Source organism: Phoenix dactylifera, chromosome 9 (genome assembly GCF_009389715.1).
Source record: "Phoenix dactylifera cultivar Barhee BC4 chromosome 9, palm_55x_up_171113_PBpolish2nd_filt_p, whole genome shotgun sequence".
NCBI lineage: Eukaryota > Viridiplantae > Streptophyta > Magnoliopsida > Arecales > Arecaceae > Phoenix > Phoenix dactylifera.
The window spans coordinates 3,159,576-3,181,196 of record NC_052400.1 but is presented as its reverse complement, the minus strand read 5'-3'; the positions used below and the strand labels follow the sequence as shown (position 1 = coordinate 3,181,196).

Here is a 21,621-nt window from a genome sequence, read left to right as displayed (position 1 = left end):
TCACATACAACAGCTTTTTGGTCCATCAGCAGTTAGCCAGAACCTCCCATTCATGTCCGGGAACGAAAAAAATTGTCAGGTCAAACACAAAAGATTTCCATCCACAGTATGGACTAAACATCTGACTACCTAAAATATCTTGGAAGCTTGCAATATGATCTACTTTTCTATTTATTTCTCAATTTGAATAACATCACCAACACTGACCGTCAGCGGAAGCATGTTACACAAAAGTACCTCCATCATGACATAAACTATGATTTCTCCATATGGATGGACACGATCAATGAACCTATTTCCTTCATCATATTGTAGTTCCATGTTATAAGTCTCAAGCTACTGCAATATAGCAACCACTTTATTGTCCATGGTAATTTTACAATAACTATGCTTCTAACCCGAAAAGATGACCAAAATTTATTCAACAGGCCTGAAGTTCAAAATCAATTTTAAAAGAGAGTACTCTTACTCCAAATCAAATCTAATCTGATACCAAAAGCATCAGTATGTGTCACAAGCACATGATTCTCCTTCCATTATCGATGGAATTTCATAAAGAATCTCCAACATAGGCCTCCTTATGATTCTTTTCAACAGATCAAAACAACTTGCTTATATAATTAGGTCAGCAGCAACTCCTTTATTTAGGAATACAAATCCATTCACTAAAATTCCCAAGGTTTGGGTATGTAACTGATGCTCCCACCTTGCCAACATGAGAAATGCTACCTCACTGTCATCGCACTACATATTTGCCATGAATTCATCATCATATAGACCTAATAAATTCTTCTGGATCTCCTAGAAATTCTTCTTCTCATCTGCCCTCTTTAATACCCTGATGCATATTTAGACCACTGGGAAGTCAATTTTTCAGAAAGGATGCATCTTCCCTTCTCTCTAATGTACACCGTAAATGTTCTCCATTAGAATTCTCAAAACTGTCCCAGGACACCAAATATCCCTAACAAATTTTGACAATTACCTATACAAAATGTTACTTCTCCCCTTACTTTCGAGTAAAAACAATGGCATGGAGCCTTTGAACGTGGATGTAAAAATCAAATGTTCCAAGTATTTGCCAGATCTCAGATTTCAAAGATTATGCACCACCTCTTTACAGTTTGAACCATGCTTATCCAAAGAAGGGTTATAATGCAACTGTCACCAGGTAACATTGGCTGTTGGGCACATCTTACAAGTGAGTGCTAGTAAAAGTTACTTTCAATGTCTCACCCAAAAAAGGGCAACACAGCAATTATACACCTGAACCACCAAAGAGCACCAATCTTGGTCAATTCACCTTGCCTTACTGTTGGAGGATGAAAAGAAGAGCTTTTATGATGAATATGTTAGATTTTAATTGCATAATTGAATCAAAATATGGTTAGTATGCAAATCATTTTGCCTCCAAGTACAACCCTTTTCAACTTACATGCCTTGGTCGATCCAATGGAAGTACAACACTCTCTAAAATTTTACTAATTAAAGTTCTTTTTCCTTCTTTGTTTACTGGGTCACATCATTTTCTCAAACTTACCTCTCACATAAAATTAAAGTCAGATTCCCATAACACCAATTACATAAGACCAATTTCATTAAACAAAAATGACAAACAAAAAATGAATCCACCAATTAATAATTAAAAGAAAAGAAAATGATGCAGAGGATTTACATCAGCATTGCCAAAAACTCAAGCGCAAACAGTATCTTCAGTGATCTAGTTAAAAAAAATAATAAGTTCTTGAAGTGATAGCAAAGATGCACAAGTAATTTATAATATCATACATGGCCAATAATTTACGAATTTATACATGATGGCCATGTCAAGATAACAAGTGAAAAGAAAGAGCAAGAAAAGAAAGTTGGATTACAGAAGAAAGGGCATGGGTTCCACCACAAAAACAGCAAAATCTTCAGTAATATCCCCAAGAGTCCATCTTTGCTATTAACAATAGAATAATTAAACTTTTTAGAGCACACAAACGGTGTAAAATCATAGACCCTAATCCAGAAGGAACAGACAATAAATAAATAAATAGAACTTACCTGATTCGAACACCATTACAAGAAAAAAAATCTGAAACATTTCAAGCAATCACCTAAACCCTAATGGACCTTATATAGCTTCTGTGATGAATTGATATTTCCCATATAAAACTGATAATAATTAAACTGAACTTTCTGGTTTACTTATTCCAACATCCCTGCTTGGAAAGAACTACTCTAATTTTATACTTCTTGACTTCTCCTATATACCTACCTACATGTGCCCACAAGTGCAGCATGCACACACATGCATCGACATGTGTATGTCAGCATGTGGCTTCATAATCTACTGACAGTTATTTCACTCTATCTATTGTTTCTCAAGTTCTATTAATGGAATGCAAATCACAAAAGGTGTCTTAGTATGCACAAGAAAAACTATTTAGGGTTACATCTTAGGTGGGATAAGTAGAAGAGGAAGGGAAAAGAACAAGGACTGTAAAGAATTAGAAATGAGAAATAGCAATTTGCAGAAGTGTAGGCTTGTGGACTTCATTACAATCAACAATTAACTTATCAGAAGCCTATTGGGAAAAATATTCTACCCAAAACCCTTTCCCTAACATTTATAACTTCGTTAGTTAACATGCTCCCTGAAAAGGTAAACATAAGTATCATATCAACTTAAATTTAAATTATATATGTATTTTAAGTTTTTGATATTATTGCCGTGCAGAAAGTTTGAAACTTTCACTCCATTGCAGTAGCAATTCGAGGTTTTAAAATGATATATCTCATAAAAATAAGATCATCAAAATTAGAAATGAAGGTGACAAAATGTGAGCTCACAAAGCATGCCAGTGAAATCCAAAGTGCATAATATCATGTTGATGAACTCTAAATCTATACTTTATTTTCCCACTAAAAAGTAGCCATCCTCAAGTTACCAAAAACTTCCTTGGCCATTCAAGTCATTATGAGTATGGCAGAAAGAGCTTGGCATGATAACATCGTATAACACCCTTGGATTTTAAAAGCATTGATGGCATTCTTCCCATCATTATTAAAAGATCAAGCATATTATCCCTCATGCACTTTTCATAAAAGCCATGGGTATCCTATAAGGACAAGTAGCTAACATGGAAACTATGCCACACTACAACTCTTTAAGACACATTATCTCTATCAAGAATTTGATCATGCATTGATGCCTACAAGCAAATGTTTCTTAGTCATGCTAATTAGTAGATACAATTTAGTTATCTAGTTAAGAAATAGCTTTCCAATTACTTCCACCAAAAGAAGCTTTTGCATAAAAAGATTCCTGGTCACAATAAGATAAACTTTCACTCTAGATGCATGTGACAGCAGCATTGGACATAATAATACAAGAACTTTTTTTGAATGGTTCATACAAGAATATTTACATAGGAAAACAACCAGGATTGTACCTCACCATAAGATTCAAATATATGCTCTTGTGGCCTTTTCTGCCATGCAGCAACTTCTGCGGACAAACACTAATTAGAGATGAAGTATGTGGATGAAATCAAAGGATGTCAAGTGGACCGTTCCAGAAGCCGGTTTCCAAAGCAGCACTTGGTGAGGAGAGAGAGAGAGTGAGGAGAGAGAGAGAGAACTCGGCATTTCTCCGAGCAGCTGGTGGGCTCGCCAAATGGCAGCCGCCGGCGGGGCTGCTGACCGGGGGAAACGGGATGTTCCCTTGCCAGGCCGGGCTGAGACTAATCCACGGTGGGCTGGGGTGGCGCGAGGGCTTCCGTCCCTACCGGAGGTGGGTTGCCACAGGTTCACCGAGGAGAAATTGGCTGAGCTCGAGCGCCGTTTTCCCCGGGTGGTTACGCTGCCGACGGAGAGGGTGCTGCAGGCGCGGAGTGAGTGGGAGGGGAGAGCTGTGCACGCCAAGAGTCTGGGGCGGCGCATTCCGGCAGAGATTGTGGCCCGTGAACTCAGAGGACGGGCCAAACTCCAGCTACCGGTGGAGGTTCTTCCAATGGCGGAGGGCGTCCTGACAATCCGGTTCGGGTCAGGGGAGGAGCGGGCGAAGGCAATGGCAGTGGCCCCTTGGCTGGTGGGGGGCCAGCTGATGTCGATGGAGGACTGGCGGCCTGATTTTGTTCCGGGCATCCACTCGGTTAGCCGGACGGTTGTCTGGGTTAGGCTACCGGGGCTGCCGCTGGAATACTGGGACGATGCATCCATCCTGGAGATGGGGGCGGCGGCGGGTAGGCCACTAGTGCTCGATGCAGTGTCAAGTGAGAGGCGGAGGGCCGGCTATGCCCGAGCCAAGGTCGAGATCGACGCCAGCCTCCCTCTGGTTCCTGGCACGCTAGTCCAATGGGGGAAGAATAGGTTCTGGCAGGCCTTCGTTTACGAAGACCTGCCGAGCCTTTGCTACCTCTGTGCCCGCACCGGTCATCAGGCGGGGGAGTGCCGATTCTGCGAGGCGGAAGGGAGATCGATCCCGGTGGTTAATGAAGATCCTGGCGGTCCTTCGTCGTCCACGAAGGGAAACTTACCCGGGGGGAGCAAGCCGAGAGTCTTCGGCCCATGGATGACCTCTTCTAGGTTTCCGGCACAGCGAGGAGGCGGTGGGGCTAGGGTTCCGGTGAGGCCGAAGGGGACGGCGACTCCCCGCACCGTGCCGACTCGGGAACCGGTTCATACCGACTCGGGCCCGTGTCCAGCCAAGGGAGGGGCGAGCGAGCCTCAGTCATCGCCGGACTCTGAGGGCTGGCGGAAGCCTAAGAAGGTCGCTCGGCGCGTCTCGCCGGCGAAGGGAGCGGAAGGCATCGAACCGGTGTTGGGCGGGGCGGCGACACTGATGCAGCGGTCCGAGTCGACACCGAGTCTAACTCGGCAGGGAGCGGTCCAAGGCCAAGTGGGCCCGGTCCGGACCGGGGTTTGTGATCAGGGGCCTGGGCTGGGCCCTCTCAATCTGAAGAATGGACCCAGCCCAATGAAAAGGGCCAGAAGCCCTTCAAAGCGGCGGGGGGCCCTCGGGCCGGAGCGTGGTCTGGCTCGAGACCACTCGGCCCCCCCTGTGCCCGGGTGCTTTGTGCCGGATGCTCGTGTGCCGGAGGATGGGGCGGCGAACAAGAACGGTGACCGGCGGCGCTTCAGGAGTCGGAGCGCGTCTCCGGCGGTCGCGGAAGGCCTGCGAGGTGGGAGGTCTGTCGGCCGGGGCGGCAAGGGTGGCTGTAACCGGGAACGACCTTCTGCGGATCGAGTTTCTCGACGGGGGATGGCGGTGTGCGGTGGAGAGGGGGGTCTGCCTCCGGTGGTGCCAGGCGGGGTGGATGCTCGGGCGGTGGACGAGCTCGGGCGAGGTGGTCTCCCGCCAGCGGAGATCGGGTCATCTCCCAGTTCGGTCTGCGGAGGAACCAGGAATGGTGAATGGACCGAGACTGTGCGGGATGAGATGTTGATTACTACCAGAGACTGCTCACTTGGGAAGAAGACCCTGGGTGTGGTGTCTATAGGGGGAACGGCAGAGAAGCCCAGGGAGATGGAGGTTCAGAGTGAGCTTGTGAGCACCGGGCATCCACGTGAAACGGCACATGAAGCCTTGGTACATAAGTTGAAGGTGGTGCTTGAGATGGCCGGGCCGGAAGAGGGTGCGGCGTGTGGTAAGGAGGGAGGGCTGCAAGACCCCGAAGGGGTGGCCATGCATCAAAATTCCCAAGTGTAGTTATGAAGGTTCTTCTTTGGAACTGTCGGAGAGCGGGGAAGCCTTCCTTTCGGCCGGCCTTCCGAAGGTTAGTGAGTTTGCATGACCCAGATGTTTGTGTTTTGCTTGAGACCCGACTGTCGGGATCCAGTTTGGAACGAGCTAGGCGTGCCATTCCGCGATCATGGAGGACATATGCGGTGGACTCTCGGGGCCTCTCAGGGGGCATCATGGTGTTATGGAGGCTGGGGGGTGTTGGTATTGATGTCTTCCACAAGTGCAACCAACAGGTGATCCTGGTTATCTCTGAGGGGGCCGGGCCTCCGTGGGTCATTTTAGCCACATATGCCAGTACAAATTATCGGGAGAGGAGACTCTTGTGGGAGGAGGCCACCAACATCATTCAGCTTGGCCACCCTGTGATGATGGCAGGGGACTTCAATTGCATTGACAGCCCGGAGGACAAGAGAGGGGGTAAGGTCTTCTCCAACAACATTGAGGTCAGAGAGTTCCAGGACTTTATACAGTCCAATGGGCTGGCTGATCTTGGTTTCACTGGCCCGCGCTTCACTTGGTGCAACAACAGGCTGGGGATGGCACGTGTTTGGGAGCGGATTGACCGAGTGTACGCGACGCCCGGATGGCTTCAGAGGTTTCTGGATTTCTTGGTGCGCCACCTGCCCAGGATTGCTTCTGACCATTGCCCAGTATTGGTGAGTACCTCTCATACCTTTCCCGTTCATTGTCCTTTTCGCTTTGAGAAATTATGGCTGTCTTACCCACGGTCGTGGGAGGTGGTGAGAGAGGCGTGGCAGATGCCGGTTAGGGGGGATGTGATGTATAGGGTTACCCGGAAACTTGAGCTAACCAGACGCCGTTTGCAAAGGTGGAATAAGGAGGAGGTGGGGAATATCTTCAGGAGGGTGGAGGAGACAGAGGCATCCATCACTAGGCTACAGGCACTTGAGGACAGAGGGGGTGGTCTTTCAGAGGTGGATCAGGGGGAGCTCAGGGGGCTACTGGCTAGACACACCTCCCTTTTGAGGCAGCAGGAGGTGTTTTGGAGGCAAAAGTCCAGGATTCAGTGGATTAGGGAGGGGGATCGGAACACCAGTTTCTTTCACCAGTCGACCATCATCAGGAGACATCGGAACTGGATTGGCCGGATTAGGGACAGCAGTGGGCGGGTGTCTGAGGATCAGGAGACAGTCAGGAGGATCTTGGTGCAGTTTTTTCGGGACAGATGGACCGAGTCAGGAGGCACATATGGAGGAGCTTGCGGACCGGCACCAGGGAGGCAGGTATCAGTGGAGGAGAACACTGCTTTGGTCAGTCCAGTGTCCGGGGATGAGGTACATACGGCCCTTTGGTCTTTGGGCGAGGACAGAGCCCCGGGGCCAGATGGTTTCCCCCCTGTCTTTTTCAGGAGGTACTGGCACATAGTTAGACAGGAGGTGACTGCGGCAGTCCAGCAGTTTTTTGTGTCGACAGAGATGCCCGTGGAGTGGAGGAGGACCTTCATTACACTGATTCCGAAGAGACAGGACCATATTGAGCCGTGCCACTATAGACCGATCAGCTTGTGCACCACCCTGTATAAGGTGGTGGCGAGGGTACTAGTCCAGAGGATGAGGAGTATCCTACCCAGACTCATTTGCCCTGAGCAGGGGGCTTTTGTTGGGGGGCGTTCCATTTCGGATAACGTCCTCATTGCTCATGAGTTCATGGCTGACCTCCAGAAAGCGCCTAAGTGCAGGTGCTTAATGGGAGTCAAACTTGATATGGAGCGGGCATACGACAGGATGAGATGGGAGTTTGTGCGGCGATGCCTGGAGGGGTTTGGATTTCACCCGCAGTGGGTCAGATGGGTGCTCGGTTGCATACTGTCCCCGTCCTTTGCCTTATTGTTTAATGGCTCACCATCATGTTTCTTCGAGTCGTCAGTAGGATTGAGACAGGGCTGCCCTTTGTCACCACTTCTGTTCATTCTATGTGCAGATTCTTTGTCCCGTGCACTCAGACTGGCTGTCCATGAGCAGGAGTTGGAGGTCTATGGCCCAGGGGCCGGGACGGCCAGGGTTTCGCATCTACTATTTGCTGATGATTGCATACTGTTAGCCCGCGCGACGAGCAGATCAGCCCGGGCCATTAGTCGGATCTTGGGGGCATACTGTGGTGTGTCGGGGCAGCTGGTTAATCTGACCAAGTCTGCCATTTTCTTTAGCCCGAAGACTGACCATGGGGCGAGGCAGTCGATTATGAGTCTTCTAGGGATTGGAGAGCAGGTGGGGACCCTTACATACCTCGGGGTGCCTATTACGGGACGTCGGCTACGACGGAGGGAGTGTACATCCATGGAGCTGAGCATCACCCACCGTTTGGAGGGTTGGCAGGCGGGTGCACTATCGATGATGGGCCGAGTCACCTTGGTACGGTCAGTGTTGAGCTCTATCCCCATTTATTTGCTCTCCAATACCCTGGTCCCTCTCGCTGTGATCCGGGGATTGGAGAGGATGTTTCGCACTTTTATCTGAGGACGGCGGGGAGGCAGAGACGGTGTTCACCTGGTGGCTTGGGAGTCTATTTGCCAGCCGACCGACAGGGGAGGACTTGGTATTCATTCACTGGTCGAGCGGAGGGAGTTACTGGCGACCAGATTGGCAGCCAGGTTTCTTCTAGAGCCTGAGGGCCTTTGGGGCTCACTACTGAGGGCGAAGTATGGGGATCCTGCCCCCCACTACGCCCTACGTACTGGCCGTGGAGCTTCTTTTATTTGGCGAGAGATCTGTGCTCGCGCCCCGGGAGTGTTGCCAGAGATCAGGTGGGAGATTGGGGATGGGCGGTCGATCAGCATTTTGGAGGACAGATGGCTGGCTGAGGCAGCTTTGCACGGGTGGCCCACTGAGATTGACCATGGTTGGATGGAGGGACGTAGAGTGTGTGCCTTATTTGCCCCGGGGGAGCGGAGGTGGGACACGAGTCTTGTTCGACAGGTTTTCGGGGAGCACCTTGCTGAGCGTGTCCTAGCTCTGCCGATCCCGGAGGGGGAGGCAGTGGATAGGAGGGTATGGAGCAGGACAGGTAGGACGACTGTGAGAGTTCGGGACCTTTTAGCGATTGGTAGAGGGCCCCCTGTGAGACAGATGGACTGCGGCTGGATTTGGAGGATGCATATTCACCCCCGAGTGGCCTTGTTCCTGTGGAAGGTGGCTTGGGGGTGTTTACCTACTAGTGGGGTCTTGGCGAGACGGGGAGTGAGGGTCCCGGCCGGATGTGGAGCTTGTCAGGCGACAGAGGAGACCATCTATCATGTCCTGTTTGGGTGCCCTAGAGCTAGTCAGATATGGAGACATGCTTCAGCTCAACCCAATCAGAGGCAGCTGTGGGCGACCGTTGAGGAGTTCCTTCGTCATTTGGAGGCTTCGGTCCGGGGGTCTGTATGCGTGGAGAGGGGGACTCGTGATGCCTACCTGGCCTATCATTGTTGGCTGGGGAGGAATACATGGGTCTTCGATGGTGAGAGCCTCCATCCGAGGCTGGTGGCGGACCGAGCTCTACGGCTTGCGGCGGAGATCATCGGCGCTAGTGAGGCTACACCTACTGGGTTGGCTAGGGACATCTGGGGCCCCCATTCTGCTCTTGCAGCGTCCAGGACGATACTTGTATCCTGGGTGCCCCCACCCCCTGGCTTTCTCAAGGTGAACTTCGATGGCAGTGTATCAGCGGATGGGAGCTGTGGAGGTGTGGGATTTATTATCAGGGATCATGATGCCAGACTTGTGGCGGCAGGTGGACGCAGGATTTTTGACTTATCAGTGGCGACTGCAGAGCTTCAGGCGGCCTGGGAGGGTGTCTCCTATGCGAGGCGGGTACTTGGTGAGGGTCACATCCTTCTCGAGGGGGACTCGACCACGGTGATTGGGTGGATCCGGGAAGGAGGGAACTCAGTCGAGGACCGGCCGCTGCTTCACGATATCCGTAGAGCGTTGGGGGAGACTGTCTCCTACCAAGCCTCGCACGTATATCGGGAGGCAAACGGTGCGGCTGACTGGGTTGCTTCTTTCGCGGCTCATCACTCGGGAGATTTTCTTTGGGTAGGCCACGAGGCTGTGCCTGCGTCTTTGCGCAGTATATTGTTTTCTGATTTTGTAGGCCAGCTTCACGCCCGTCATGTGTGAACGGCCGATTTACCAAAAAAAAAAAAAAAAATCAAAGGATGTCCATGAAGAAGCTCGCTAAGCAACCAGAAAAGAGCGACAGGTAGGTAATTGATCTTCATTTGTGACATGATGATCTATGACAGTAGAGTCGGTGCTCACAAACAAGTAGGGCCAAGATAAAAGAAAAGGGAAGCAAAAAGAAAGCGGGGAGAAGAAATGGGTCGCCTATAATACACAAGGGATTCCATGCTGAAGAAATTTAATTGCAACCCATGAAGCATAACATCTAATTCGTCACTCTGGGCTCTAAATCATGGGGGAGGCATCTCCCTTTAAGATATGGAGCTAACTACTTAAAGCTAGAGGAAGGTCGATGAAGTCAAGATCTCTAATCAAACTCTGGATCTCCTAAGCTATCTGTACACAAAACATACTAAAACTATCCTTATGTAAATTAGACTCTTACTGTGACATATACGACCTTGCGCCCAAATAATAACCCAATATTTGACACATAAAAGAATAAAGTCATGAGAATAAATAATGAGGAAGTCTCAGATGTGGAATTTAGATTTTTAAGGAGGGATTATCTGTGTTGAAAGGAGTCAAGGACAAGCATTCATTAAGTTATGCCTCTGAAAAAGCAACACATTCCAGATACCTGAAAGTTGCTTACTCATCTTTGAACCATCTCAAGAATTCATTCTTAACTTCACTGTTGAGCCCTAATTTGATGCTTTCCATGAATGTGAACATAGATTTCAGCACAAAATACCATGATTCTCCATTATAATCTTTTCTATATATTTAACAAAAAGCACCATTCAGGAGATTGTTTTGAAGGCACCACAGCAAACTAAAAGTAGATGGGGAGAATATTTATGAAAAAAAGGAAAAAGGATGGAGGAAAGATAAGAAAAGAAGGGAAAAAGAACAATAGAAGAATCCATATCCAAAGACAAATGTCTATGAAAATATATCAAAGATTTGGCAACCTCATCTCTCAGAAGTCTATCTGTAAAGAGTATGGCATTTATTGATGTAAAAAGAAAGACAAATGAGTGCACAAGCGAATTCTAATGGATGTGAAGCCATGAAAGACTTAATAACAGTAATACGCATTCAACCCATTTGGCAGGATGGACATATATACAAATGTTTAACTGAATCACATTAAGGCATTTGATTGCATAACTTGAGTGGCTGCTAAGTGTTGCTTTGTAGTAACTCATTGCCAAATGTGTTCACAGGTAAGAGCATGTTTCATATATAGAGGGCTCACATTTGGCAACTGCCACAGTATCCCTACTCATCATGCTAAGAGCTGGAATGATAAAAGAAACCTTCTCCTCATCAAGTTAATGATGACAGTGTAACAAATCCTCCTATAGAAACCCTCACCTTCGTATGTGGATCTAATTTTGTCTAGTTTACATGACTTCCAATCCCATCATAAGAATCATTGCACTAATCAACAAATTAAGCACTTTACTTACAAAACAATCAGACTCTAAGAGCAGAGTGATATTGAAGAAGTGAGAGACCGAAGAAACAGTAACAACCACAAGTTCAAAGATTTTTGCTATAAAAATCAATCTTTTTTGATATTTTTTTATGATTTCCTTGACAGCAGCTATGAACAACAGTATTAATATCTTGAACAATTTTTTTATAAATTTACTTTGTATCGAAGATCCCAAGCAGAGCTACCAAATCATGAAATCAGAAGAGAGCAAGAAACAAACTGACAGGAAATCTCATTCTCGCATAATCAACTAGATTCGCGCAACAGATTATTCATACATAAGTACAACAAGGAAAGGAGAGGTGGAGGGCAGGCTACAAGAAGAGATCTGTACACATGACAAGCCATAACAACAACACCTGAAGGCAGTTTCCAAGAACGGAAAACCCCTCAAACCGGCGGTATGTTGGCGAAGGAGAAGCCCTTATACCCCTTGTAAGCGTAATAGGCGATCCGCGTGTAGTAAAACCCCGGTATGAAGAGCACCGACCCCAAGATCGCAAAGAAAACCCCTAATTTCCCCAAGAAAGCATCAGAAAACCGATCAAAAGGAAACCAAGAAAAGAGAGACAAACCCTAGCTAGGGTTTAGAGAGGAGAATGGGATGGGATTGGGATTGGGTCTGGGGAATACCGTGGGCTCGGTCGCCGCCGACCCTGTTGGCGGCCATGAAGACGCCAATGACGATGCCAAGGGTGCCGAAGACGAGGAGGGAGACGGCGAGGCCGATCTCCTTGATGGGAGGCCGGTTCTGGACCACGTACGAGGTCTCCATCATGATGTCCTCGTCCGAGATCGAGAATGCGTGGTCCACATACGCCATTGGAGACCTCTCTCTGTCTCTAAATCCCAAATCCTTATACTTGGAGACGAAGAAAGAATAAGAGAGATATAGAGAGAAGGAGAGGTAAAAGGTAAAAATAAACGGCGGGAGAGGGTCAGATGGTAGGAGGCATTTCTTTTTCTTCCCTCTACCGGTGTCTGAGTCCGAGCAAACAGAAAAAAGGGAAGGAAAGAATCGGGACACGGGCGATAGGAATGCGAGCTGAACTAAAAGAAGCGGTTATCGGTGACCCTAATACCGAAATAATCGAACATCTGCTATTAATTAGGATAATGGTTCGATAGGTCACGATGGATAATTAGAAAATGAAAAAAAAAAGAAAGGCAAAAAGTAGCTTTTTCATATTTTATAAAAAATAATTATATAAAATAAAAAATAATTTTATACTGGCTAAAAATTAAAATTATTTTTTTAAAAAAATTAACATTTTTAAATAAAATAAAAATAAGTTTTTTTCTTTGCTAAGGATATAATGGGTATTGTTGCCGTTGGATCCGGATTGAGGTCGGAATGCAGCTCCGGACGAGCTAAGCAGGCTGGTCGAGGTACCGGGGTGGATCTACTCTGGACGTGGCCTACAAAAAGTCGCTTGTCGGAGAGTTTTCGAAGAGGACTTTTCGATATTTAAATCAGAATAATAAAGCAATAACAAAGAAGGGAGAGAATTTCAGCAAAGCGTGGTCTCTGTGAATAATATTGCATATACACCTAAGGTCTCCCGAGCTGCATCTTTATATAGGGGTGCCTATTTTATCGTTATCTAGCCTAACGTGGCGTATAATGATGACCAGATAACAGCTGGTAGTACCACCACGACATGGAAGCCAGTCCGCATGGGTGGCGGGAAGTGTTAGCAGTGCACAGGCCATGGTAGTATCACGACTGCGAGCTGCCAGAGCTGTCAATTGTTGGAATTGTCAGCCCTTGTCGACACGTGTTGATTGTTCTCTTCGACTGATAGTTCCATGGTTGATCGGCTTCTCAGTCGGGGCCAAGATAGCTCATTATAGTTGGCCGGCTGCTCGGCTGGAGCCGAGGTTGTTTTTCTGATGTAGGACCAAATCCGGGAAGGTAGACTTCAGTGGTTTCAATGTACTCACGTTGCAATTTTAAATCAGGAACAGAAGAAGAGGGAGAAGAGAAGGAGGAAGAAGAAGAAAAGAAGGAGAAGAGAAGGAGAAAGAGAGGAAGAAGAAACGTGGGGAAGAAAATTGTTAATCTTTCATTAAACCCTAATTATGAAAAGTGGTCCCTATATATAGGGCCAAAATACAAAATTTGCATAAATCCCCTTACACAGAAATAAATCCTAATAAACCCACAAGTAAGCCCTAAAAATGCAAATAAGCCCAGAATAAAATAAACTACAAATAAACCCTAAACACAAATAAACCCAGGAATAAAAATAAACAAATATGCAAATAAAATGGGGATCTAGCTGATGTCCCCATCAACTCCTCCCGGGTGAGAAAAACTCGACCCCGTCGAGTGTAGATCGGGTCGGCTGTCGTACTGCTCCAGAAGATCCGGGTCAAGGCGCTGCAACTCAGCTCGCGAAATCCACGACACATCTGATTCGGGTCGACCTTTCCACCGAACAAGGTAACGTTGGTAGTTTCCTCTCCTGGTAGATATAACCTGCTCATCTAATATATGTTCTATGTATTCTCTGCGTGCATGAAACTGTGGAGGTGAAGGCTCACTAGCAGGTGCTAGATCAGGGTGATCAACAACAGTGGGTGTATCAACAAAAGGGTCAGAAGGAATGAATGTTGATTTCTTGTATGGGACTAAATCTTCAATATTAAATGTTGCACTAATCCCATAGTCTTCAGGAAGATCTACAACATACGCATTCGAACTGATTTTCTTTAGGACTTTGAACGGTCCCGCACTACGAGATTGCAACTTTTTGAACGTCCCCGAAGGAAGTCGTTCAGGTCTAATTCTTACCATGACTGAATCGCCTACATTTAATTCTTTATAACGTCGGTGCAAATCAGCAAGGGATTTATATTTTAAGTTATTAGAGTGAATAAGTTTGCTGATCTCCTGATGCAATGAATGCAGGTGTGAAGCAAATGATTGTGCAGACTCAGAGACTCTATGTTGATGAGACATGGGAATCAAGTTTATGGGTTGCCTAGGTTTATAGCCATTCACCACTTCAAAAGGACTCATGCCTAAGGTCCTATTAACCGAACTATTATATGCAAACTCGGCAGTTGGTAACACGAGATCCCAAGTCCTAGTATGCTCACCTACCAGACATCTGAGAAGACTCCCTAGACTTCGGTTGACAACTTCGGTCTGGCCATCAGTTTGGGGATGATAGGCAGAGGAAAATTTTAACTTGGTACCCATCATGTGCCAAAGAGTTTTCCAAAAATAGCTCATAAATTTAACATCCCTATCGGACACAATAGATTTAGGGAGACCATGGAGTCTAACGACTTCATCAAAATAGAGTTTCGCAATCCTAGAAGCATCAGAAGTCTTAGAACATGGGAGAAAATGAGCCATTTTAGAGAACCGGTCCACTACTACAAAAATGGAATCGTGTTTGGTCGAGGTACGTGGAAGCCCTAACACAAAATCCATGCTAACATCTTGCCACGGACAATCAGGAACAGGTAGTGGAGTGTAAAGCCCAGTGTTCTGTTTACGTTGTTTGGCTAATTGACATGTGCGGCACTGAGCGACGATCTTGGCCACGTCTCTCTTGAGACTTGGCCAGAAGAAACGTCTTTCCACCATCTCAATGGTTTTGTCTCTCCCGAAATGCCCAGACAGTCCTCCAGCGTGTACTTCCCATACTAGAAAATCTCTCAAAGAAGTTCGAGGAATACACAATCGGTCGGAGCGAAAGAGATAATCATCTTGTAAAAAAAATCATCGTGCTCTCTCTCTACTCCATCTCGTAAGGTCAGGTATACATTACTAAAATCGGGACAGGTGGTATATTGTTCCCTGATCCTTTCAAAACCAATTACTTCAGTGCTCATCATGGATAGGAGGAAGATCCGTCGACTGAGCGCATCAGCAGCCTTATTTTCAACTCCAGCTTTATGTTTCAGCACAAAAGTATAGGCTTGTAGAAACTCAATCCATCGACCGTGTCGAAGGTTTAGTTTCTTTTGAGAATTGAGATACTTTAAAGCCTCATGGTCTGAATACAGGACAAATTCTTGCTGTAGCAAATAGGGTCGCCAATGTCGCAAAGTTTGCACTACCGCATAGAATTCCTTATCATAGGTGGAATAACGCAACCTGCCGTCACTTAACTTTTCGCTAAAGAACGCGACAGGATGACCTTCTTGGCTTAACACACCACCTATGCCAACGCCAGAGGCATCACATGCGACCTCGAATACCTTAGTGAAATCAGGGAGGCGCAAGACAGGTGCTTCGGTCATCCTATGCTTAATATCGTTAAATGCTTGGGATGCCGACTTAGTCCAGATAAAGTCTCCTTTCTTCATGCAATCTGTGATGGGAGACATTATTGAACTAAAATTCCTAATGAAGCGACGATAGAAAGTAGCCAGACCATGAAAACTACGTACTTCTGCTAAGGTCTTGGGCTCAGGCCAATCGACTATCGCGCTTACTTTTTCTGGATCAGCGGAGACACCCTTGGAAGACACTATGAATCCTAAGAAAGTGACGTGATCAGTCAGGAAGGCACACTTCTTAGGGTTTGCAAAGAAGCTTTCTTTCCGCAAGACTTCACAAACCTGCCTTAGGTGTGAGAGATGGAGCTCTTGAGTTTGACTATAGATGAGGATGTCATCAAAATATACAACGACAAATTTGTTCAAGAAAGGTCGAAAGATCTGTGTCATCACCCTCATAAAAGTACTTGGAGCATTTGTTAGTCCGAAAGGCATTACTAACCATTCGTAGAGTCCATCTTTTGTTTTGAATGCAGTTTTCCATTCATCCCCAAGACGAATCCGAATCTGGTGGTACCCACTCTTTAGGTCGATCTTGGAAAAAACTGTAGCACCAGACATATAGTCTAAAAGGTCGTCCAGCCTAGAAATGGGAAAACGATACTTAATCGTGATTTTATTGATAGCACGGCTATCGACGCACATCCTCCAAGAGCCATCTTTCTTGGGAGTGAGGAGTGCAGGTACAGCACAGGGGCTCAAACTCTCACGAATATACCCTCGATTGACGAGTTCGTCAACTTGGCGTTTTAGTTCAGTGTGCTCGTTTGGATTGAGTCTATGGTGGGGAAGATTTGGCAGTGACGCTCCAGGAATGAGATCAATTACGTGCTGGATATCACGCATTGGAGGGAGTGCCTCTGGAAGATCAGTTGGGAAGACAGAGTGAAACTCCTCCAACAGAGGAACTACGGCGGCCGGATGTTCGGCATTTGACTCCACATTGATAACTCTAGCCACAAGGGCGAACACAGGTGAATGGCTTTTGATATCTTTCATTACCTCTTTCGAAGTAATGATATGAAGTGACTCATCTTTTTGTGGTGTAGCACCCTTCTTCTCAGGGCCGGGCTCTCTAGGAGGCAATGAATTCAGTATAATTTTCCGACCCTGGAACATAAAACTACACGAATTTGACCGACCATGAAGTGTGACGTCCCTATCGTATAACCAAGGTCTTCCTAGAATGACTTGACCTACGTCCATCGGAAGGCAGTCGCACCAAATCTCGTCTTTATAAGATAGGAATTGAATCGGGACAAGGCATCTTTCTGATACCGAAATGGACGTCTTATCTACCCAGGCTACTTTATATGGATTAGGATGAGGGGTAGATTTCAGGCCAAGGCGAGAAACAACTCCAGACGCAATGGCATTGATGCAACTCCCACTATCAAATAAGATTTTGTATGTTTTACCATTGATCTTAATAAGTGTATAAAATAGGGAGGTTCTTCGCCAGTCTTGTTCGGTCTTTGTTTGGGCTAGTGTGCACCTGACCACATGGAGCCTATGGTTTTGGTCATTCCTATCAGTGGGCTCATTTTGGTATTCAGTCTGAACAAACTCTAACCCGGTCTTTTCGTCTCCAAAGTCATCTACAAAATCCTCGATGTTTGGTTCATAGACTTCTTCGACACATTCAGTATCCTGGGTTCCTGCTTCCAGTTCAGTCATTAAATAGGTCTTGGCGTTACATTGGGACGCAATATGGCCAAACTTTTGGCACCTGAAACACTGGGTTTGGTTTCTTAAGGGCGGGTTGGACCCTAATATGCCTTTTCCTTTATCAGTTGATGTACTTTGAGCAGGCACCGGGAACGTCCTAGTCGGTGTTTGGCTAGAACCGGGCTGGGAAGGATGGTTGGAGAGTGGTCTGGGTTGTGGAAGATGGCTTTGATTAGGTCGGGCTCCTGGGGGTAAGAACCGAGAGTCGGTACGTCTCACCACAGGGACTCGTAAAAAACTATCCACATCTTGAGCCAATTGGTATGCCTGGCCAAGGGTAGTAATCTCTCGGAGGATCAAGTCTTTCTGGATCTCCTCGCGGAGTCCTGCTCGAAACCTAGAAAGAGTAACAGTCTCCTCTTCGATTACACCGCACCTCATGTGAAACTCCTCAAATCGTGCAATGTAATCGGCAACAGTTGAAGTTCCTTGAGTTAGTTTCTGCCACCTATCCATAAGGCGTTGTCGGTAAGAGAATGGCAGATACTTCTCATTCAGTTTTTCTTTCATATCCTCCCAAGTGGTGATGCGTGGAAGCCTTTGGGTCTCACGCCGATGTTCAACGTTATACCAGTATCAGTGAGCTTGCCCAATAAGCTTCATTTTGGCAAACCGTACTCTTCTATCATCAGTCATATCGTACCACTCAAAATAATTATCCATGGCTGCTCTCCAATCAAGGTACACGCTCGGCTCTAATTGACCAGCAAATGTAGGGGCTTCTACTCGCACGATACGAAGTAGTCGCTCGTCAAGATCGCGCTGGTGATCAGGATGAAGTTGGTTCCTAGGGGGATGGGGAAAAGCTACAGGCGGTGTGGTCAAACCAAACTCCGGATAAGCTGCGATTGGGGATGATGGTTCCGGAGTCCTAGGGTGTTGTACTAGAGCACGGATCTCACGTTTGAATTCGTCTTGATCAGCTCGTATTGCAGCTAATTGTTCCAGAATATCTTGTATAACTCTAGGGTCCATGGTGGATAAAGGGGTTTGAGAGTCAGTGAGGAGGTACTCTCTACCACTACGGGTGGGCATACAGGAACTACTCTAGTTGGTGATATGATATGCAATGCTACTAATGAACCCTAATTGTCCAAATGTGATGCAGGACAACCTACTGATGCAACCCACTAATGCAACCTACTATGAATTCAGAAATCAGCAACTTTTCACAAAAGTAACTTAAAATTAAATGTTACTAATTTGTACTTTGGTTATTTCAGAATTAAAGTAGAAAATTAGTCACTATAAGAAGTTAGGTTGCAAACACGTTTTACAGTCATTCAAAGTCCGAAAGTAATCTGATCTATGGATATTGATGATGTCCTGTCGCTAAGGTGTGCTAATTTAATATTTAGATTTAATTGGTAGGTAGGACGGGTGTGGTGGAAAATGTTCTAGGTTTTGCAGTTTGACAAGAAAATAAGTTTCAAAATAGGGCTGTCATGCAAGAGAACTAGAACATATTTAGATAAGCAAGCCCAAAGGAGGAAGAACCTATTACCTGTGGTGAATGCAGTTGACCAGGATCGTCTGCTCGTGGAGTCTCGAACACGAAGTGGGCGCCGGGCAGAGCTAGCTGGAGTTGTGGAACTGCATCTACAGCACAAGGCTTCTTGGGCTGTTGAATTGGGCTGAAGAACACTCTGGTTTGGGCCTGAAACAGGGCATGCGGCCTGCTGGACAAGTGGCAACAGGGCCAGAAGAGGGGTTTAGTGGACGGCGGGCCAAGGAAGCCCGCGATGGTAGCTTGGAGGAATGCAACAGGGGGTGGGGAAAGTGGAGTTAGGGGGAAGGGGCTCGGTGCTTCTCGGCGGAAGAGGAAAACAGCAGGCGGCGGTCGGCAGTGGTAAGGAGGCGGAACTGCAGGGGCGTGCGACGGCGATGGAGAGGAGGAAATTTGGAGAAAGTGAGAGAGGGAGAGGAGATGAGGGAGGTGACGGCGGAGATGGTGGCCGAAATCGGGAAGATGCTGCAGAGGCGTGACGGCCGGAAACAGTGCAGGAGGTTCTTCGGGCGGCAACGGCTCGGGTGGATGCGTCAGAGGAGCGCTTGGCGGATCTCGGCGGCGGCAGGAGGCGGCACGGGCGGAGGCGGCGAAGGCGGAGGCGGCGAAGGCGGAGCGACACGGACGGCACGGACACAGGGGCGGCGCGGCTCGGTTGACGGAGGAGAAGGCATCGGCGGCAGAGACGGCACGGCAGGGGCGGCGGCAATGGCGTCGGCGGCGGAAACCCTAGGGTTTCCGTTCGACAGAAACAGAGGTTAGTTTTTTTCTTTTTTTTTTTGGAAACACGTGCAGGTCACGTGATCCTACGGAATTTTTTTTTTTTTTTTGAACCTTAACGGGTTCGGGTTATCGGTTTCGGGTTTTGAATGAAATCCGCTCCGATAACTGTAAAGCACAGCACGTGCAGATCACGTGATTTTTTTTTTTTGAAGACCCGGGTTATCGGGTTGGGGTAACGGGTTTAGAACCGACCCGTTACCGTAACTTCTTCTTCAACCTCCCGATCGATTCGGGAGGGCGTTCCGGTCGCTTCGGCGGCGGTTGCGGAGCGGCCGAACGGAACGGCGACGGAGACTGCCGCCGTGGCTCCGTTGTCGGCGGCTGGTCGTGGTGGCGGCCGGAATTTCCTTGTGCGCGGTGGTCGGCGGGTGCGTCGACAGTGCCGAGGGACAAGGTCGAAAATAGGTCGGCGACGCTCTTCCTCTTTCCGGCAGCGGGAGTCACACGTGGCCCTTCGATGCGCTCCGGTGTCCGTGGTTGACGTACTACGTAGTATTCGTGCGGCCACAGGAATCTGGGAATCCGTCGGCGCTCGGCCATACACCGGCTGACAGTGTTTGCCGGTGGTGGGGGAAGCGGCGGCGACTGATGGCGGCGGCGGATCAAGTGCGCCGACGGGCAGGGAGAATCTGGCATAGGGGCTGCTGTTCTTTCTCCTCTCTCGGCTACAGAAAGTTTTCTTTTCTTTTTTTTTTTTTTTGATGAGAACCGAGAGGGAAGAGACAGATGAAGTCTCAGGTGATCGGGGGAGACTTCAGTGAGATTCTGGTGGAGTGGATGACTAGGGCGGTGGCCGGTGGAAAGGGGTTTCCTTTTTCCTCTGGTTTGAACCGAGAGAGAGAGAATTTTTTTTTTTTTTTTGGTTTGGAAGAAGTAGCCGGGAGATGGATCGGGGCTTTGGCAGCAGGGGCAAAACCAGCCTTGCTCTGATACCAAGTTGATGTAGGACCAAATCCGGGAAGGTAGACTTCAGTGGTTTCAATGTACTCACGTTGCAATTTTAAATCAGGAACAGAAGAAGAGGGAGAAGAGAAGGAGGAAGAAGAAGAAAAGAAGGAGAAGAGAAGGAGAAAGAGAGGAAGAAGAAACGTGGGGAAGAAAATTGTTAATCTTTCATTAAACCCTAATCATGAAAAATGGTCCCTATATATAGGGCCAAAATACAAAATTTGCATAAATCCCCTTACACAGAAATAAATCCAAATAAACCCACAAGTAAGCCCTAAAAATGCAAATAAGCCCAGAATAAAATAAACCACAAATAAACCCTAAACACAAATAAACCCAGGAATAAAAATAAACAAATATGCAAATAAAATGGGGATCTAGCTGATGTCCCCATCATTTTCTCGGTTTACATCCGAGTTCAAGAGGGCAGGTCTGGCCTAAGATCGAGGTATCCAATATTTTTTTCCAATAAGTATTAGATATAATTTTTCTAAAAAATAGATGTTCAACCAAACATAAGTCTTTTTGGAATATACCATTTTTTTATGATCAACCAAATATGCAAAAACTAGTTCTCCAGAGATCATATAGTCAGACATTAGCTTGCTTTGATACTACTGCACGAGTGTATGCATCACCATACGACAATATCTAAAATCTAACAAATTATGGATGGTTTGGTAAGGAAGCAACTCTCATCTTTACCTCCTTGGGCAATCTAGCAATCAGTGGTTCACAATTATCTTTAGAATATGGATGTACCACCCGCTAAATCCTTGTCTGCATGCAGTTGCAAGCGCTATTACTCATCTTGCAAACCCTTCTTATGAATAAGGTCAATTTCTCGGAGCCTTAGGGCTCCTCTTTAAAAGAATGTCATCCTTTTCTTCTTAGGCGCCCCACCTTTGAAGCCATCCTCCATCACAACCGATTTTAAGAGGTTTTTTTGGGTTTTCCATGGAAGATCTCTTGGGAATCTCATTCTCGATTAGGC

The 21,621-nt window shown here is 46.9% G+C and overlaps 1 protein-coding gene across 1 annotated transcript; it reads right to left on the bottom strand.

Annotated features, from left to right (window-relative positions):
- Window positions 1–11,572: 11,572 nt before the first annotated feature.
- On the bottom strand, window positions 11,573–12,385 carry LOC103715622 (transmembrane protein 230-like). Its single transcript, XM_008803304.4, has 2 exons — window positions 11,996–12,385; window positions 11,573–11,874 (listed from the first exon to the last, which is right to left on the bottom strand). Exons 1-2 carry the CDS (start codon window positions 12,183–12,185, stop codon window positions 11,753–11,755), a joined length of 312 nt encoding a protein of 103 aa, XP_008801526.1. The 5' UTR covers window positions 12,186–12,385; the 3' UTR covers window positions 11,573–11,752.
- Between the last annotated feature and the right edge of the window lie 9,236 nt (window positions 12,386–21,621).

Excerpts from the sequence above, each read along its gene's own strand:
- LOC103715622 (XM_008803304.4), bottom strand. The coding sequence starts at position 12,185 with ATGGCGTATGTGGACCACGCATTCTCGATCTCGGACGAGGACATCATG. Across the intron at positions 11,875-11,995 it reads CGGCGGCGACCGAGCCCACG|GGGTTTTCTTTGCGATCTTG; the intron begins GTATTCCCCAGA and ends TGGGGAAATTAG.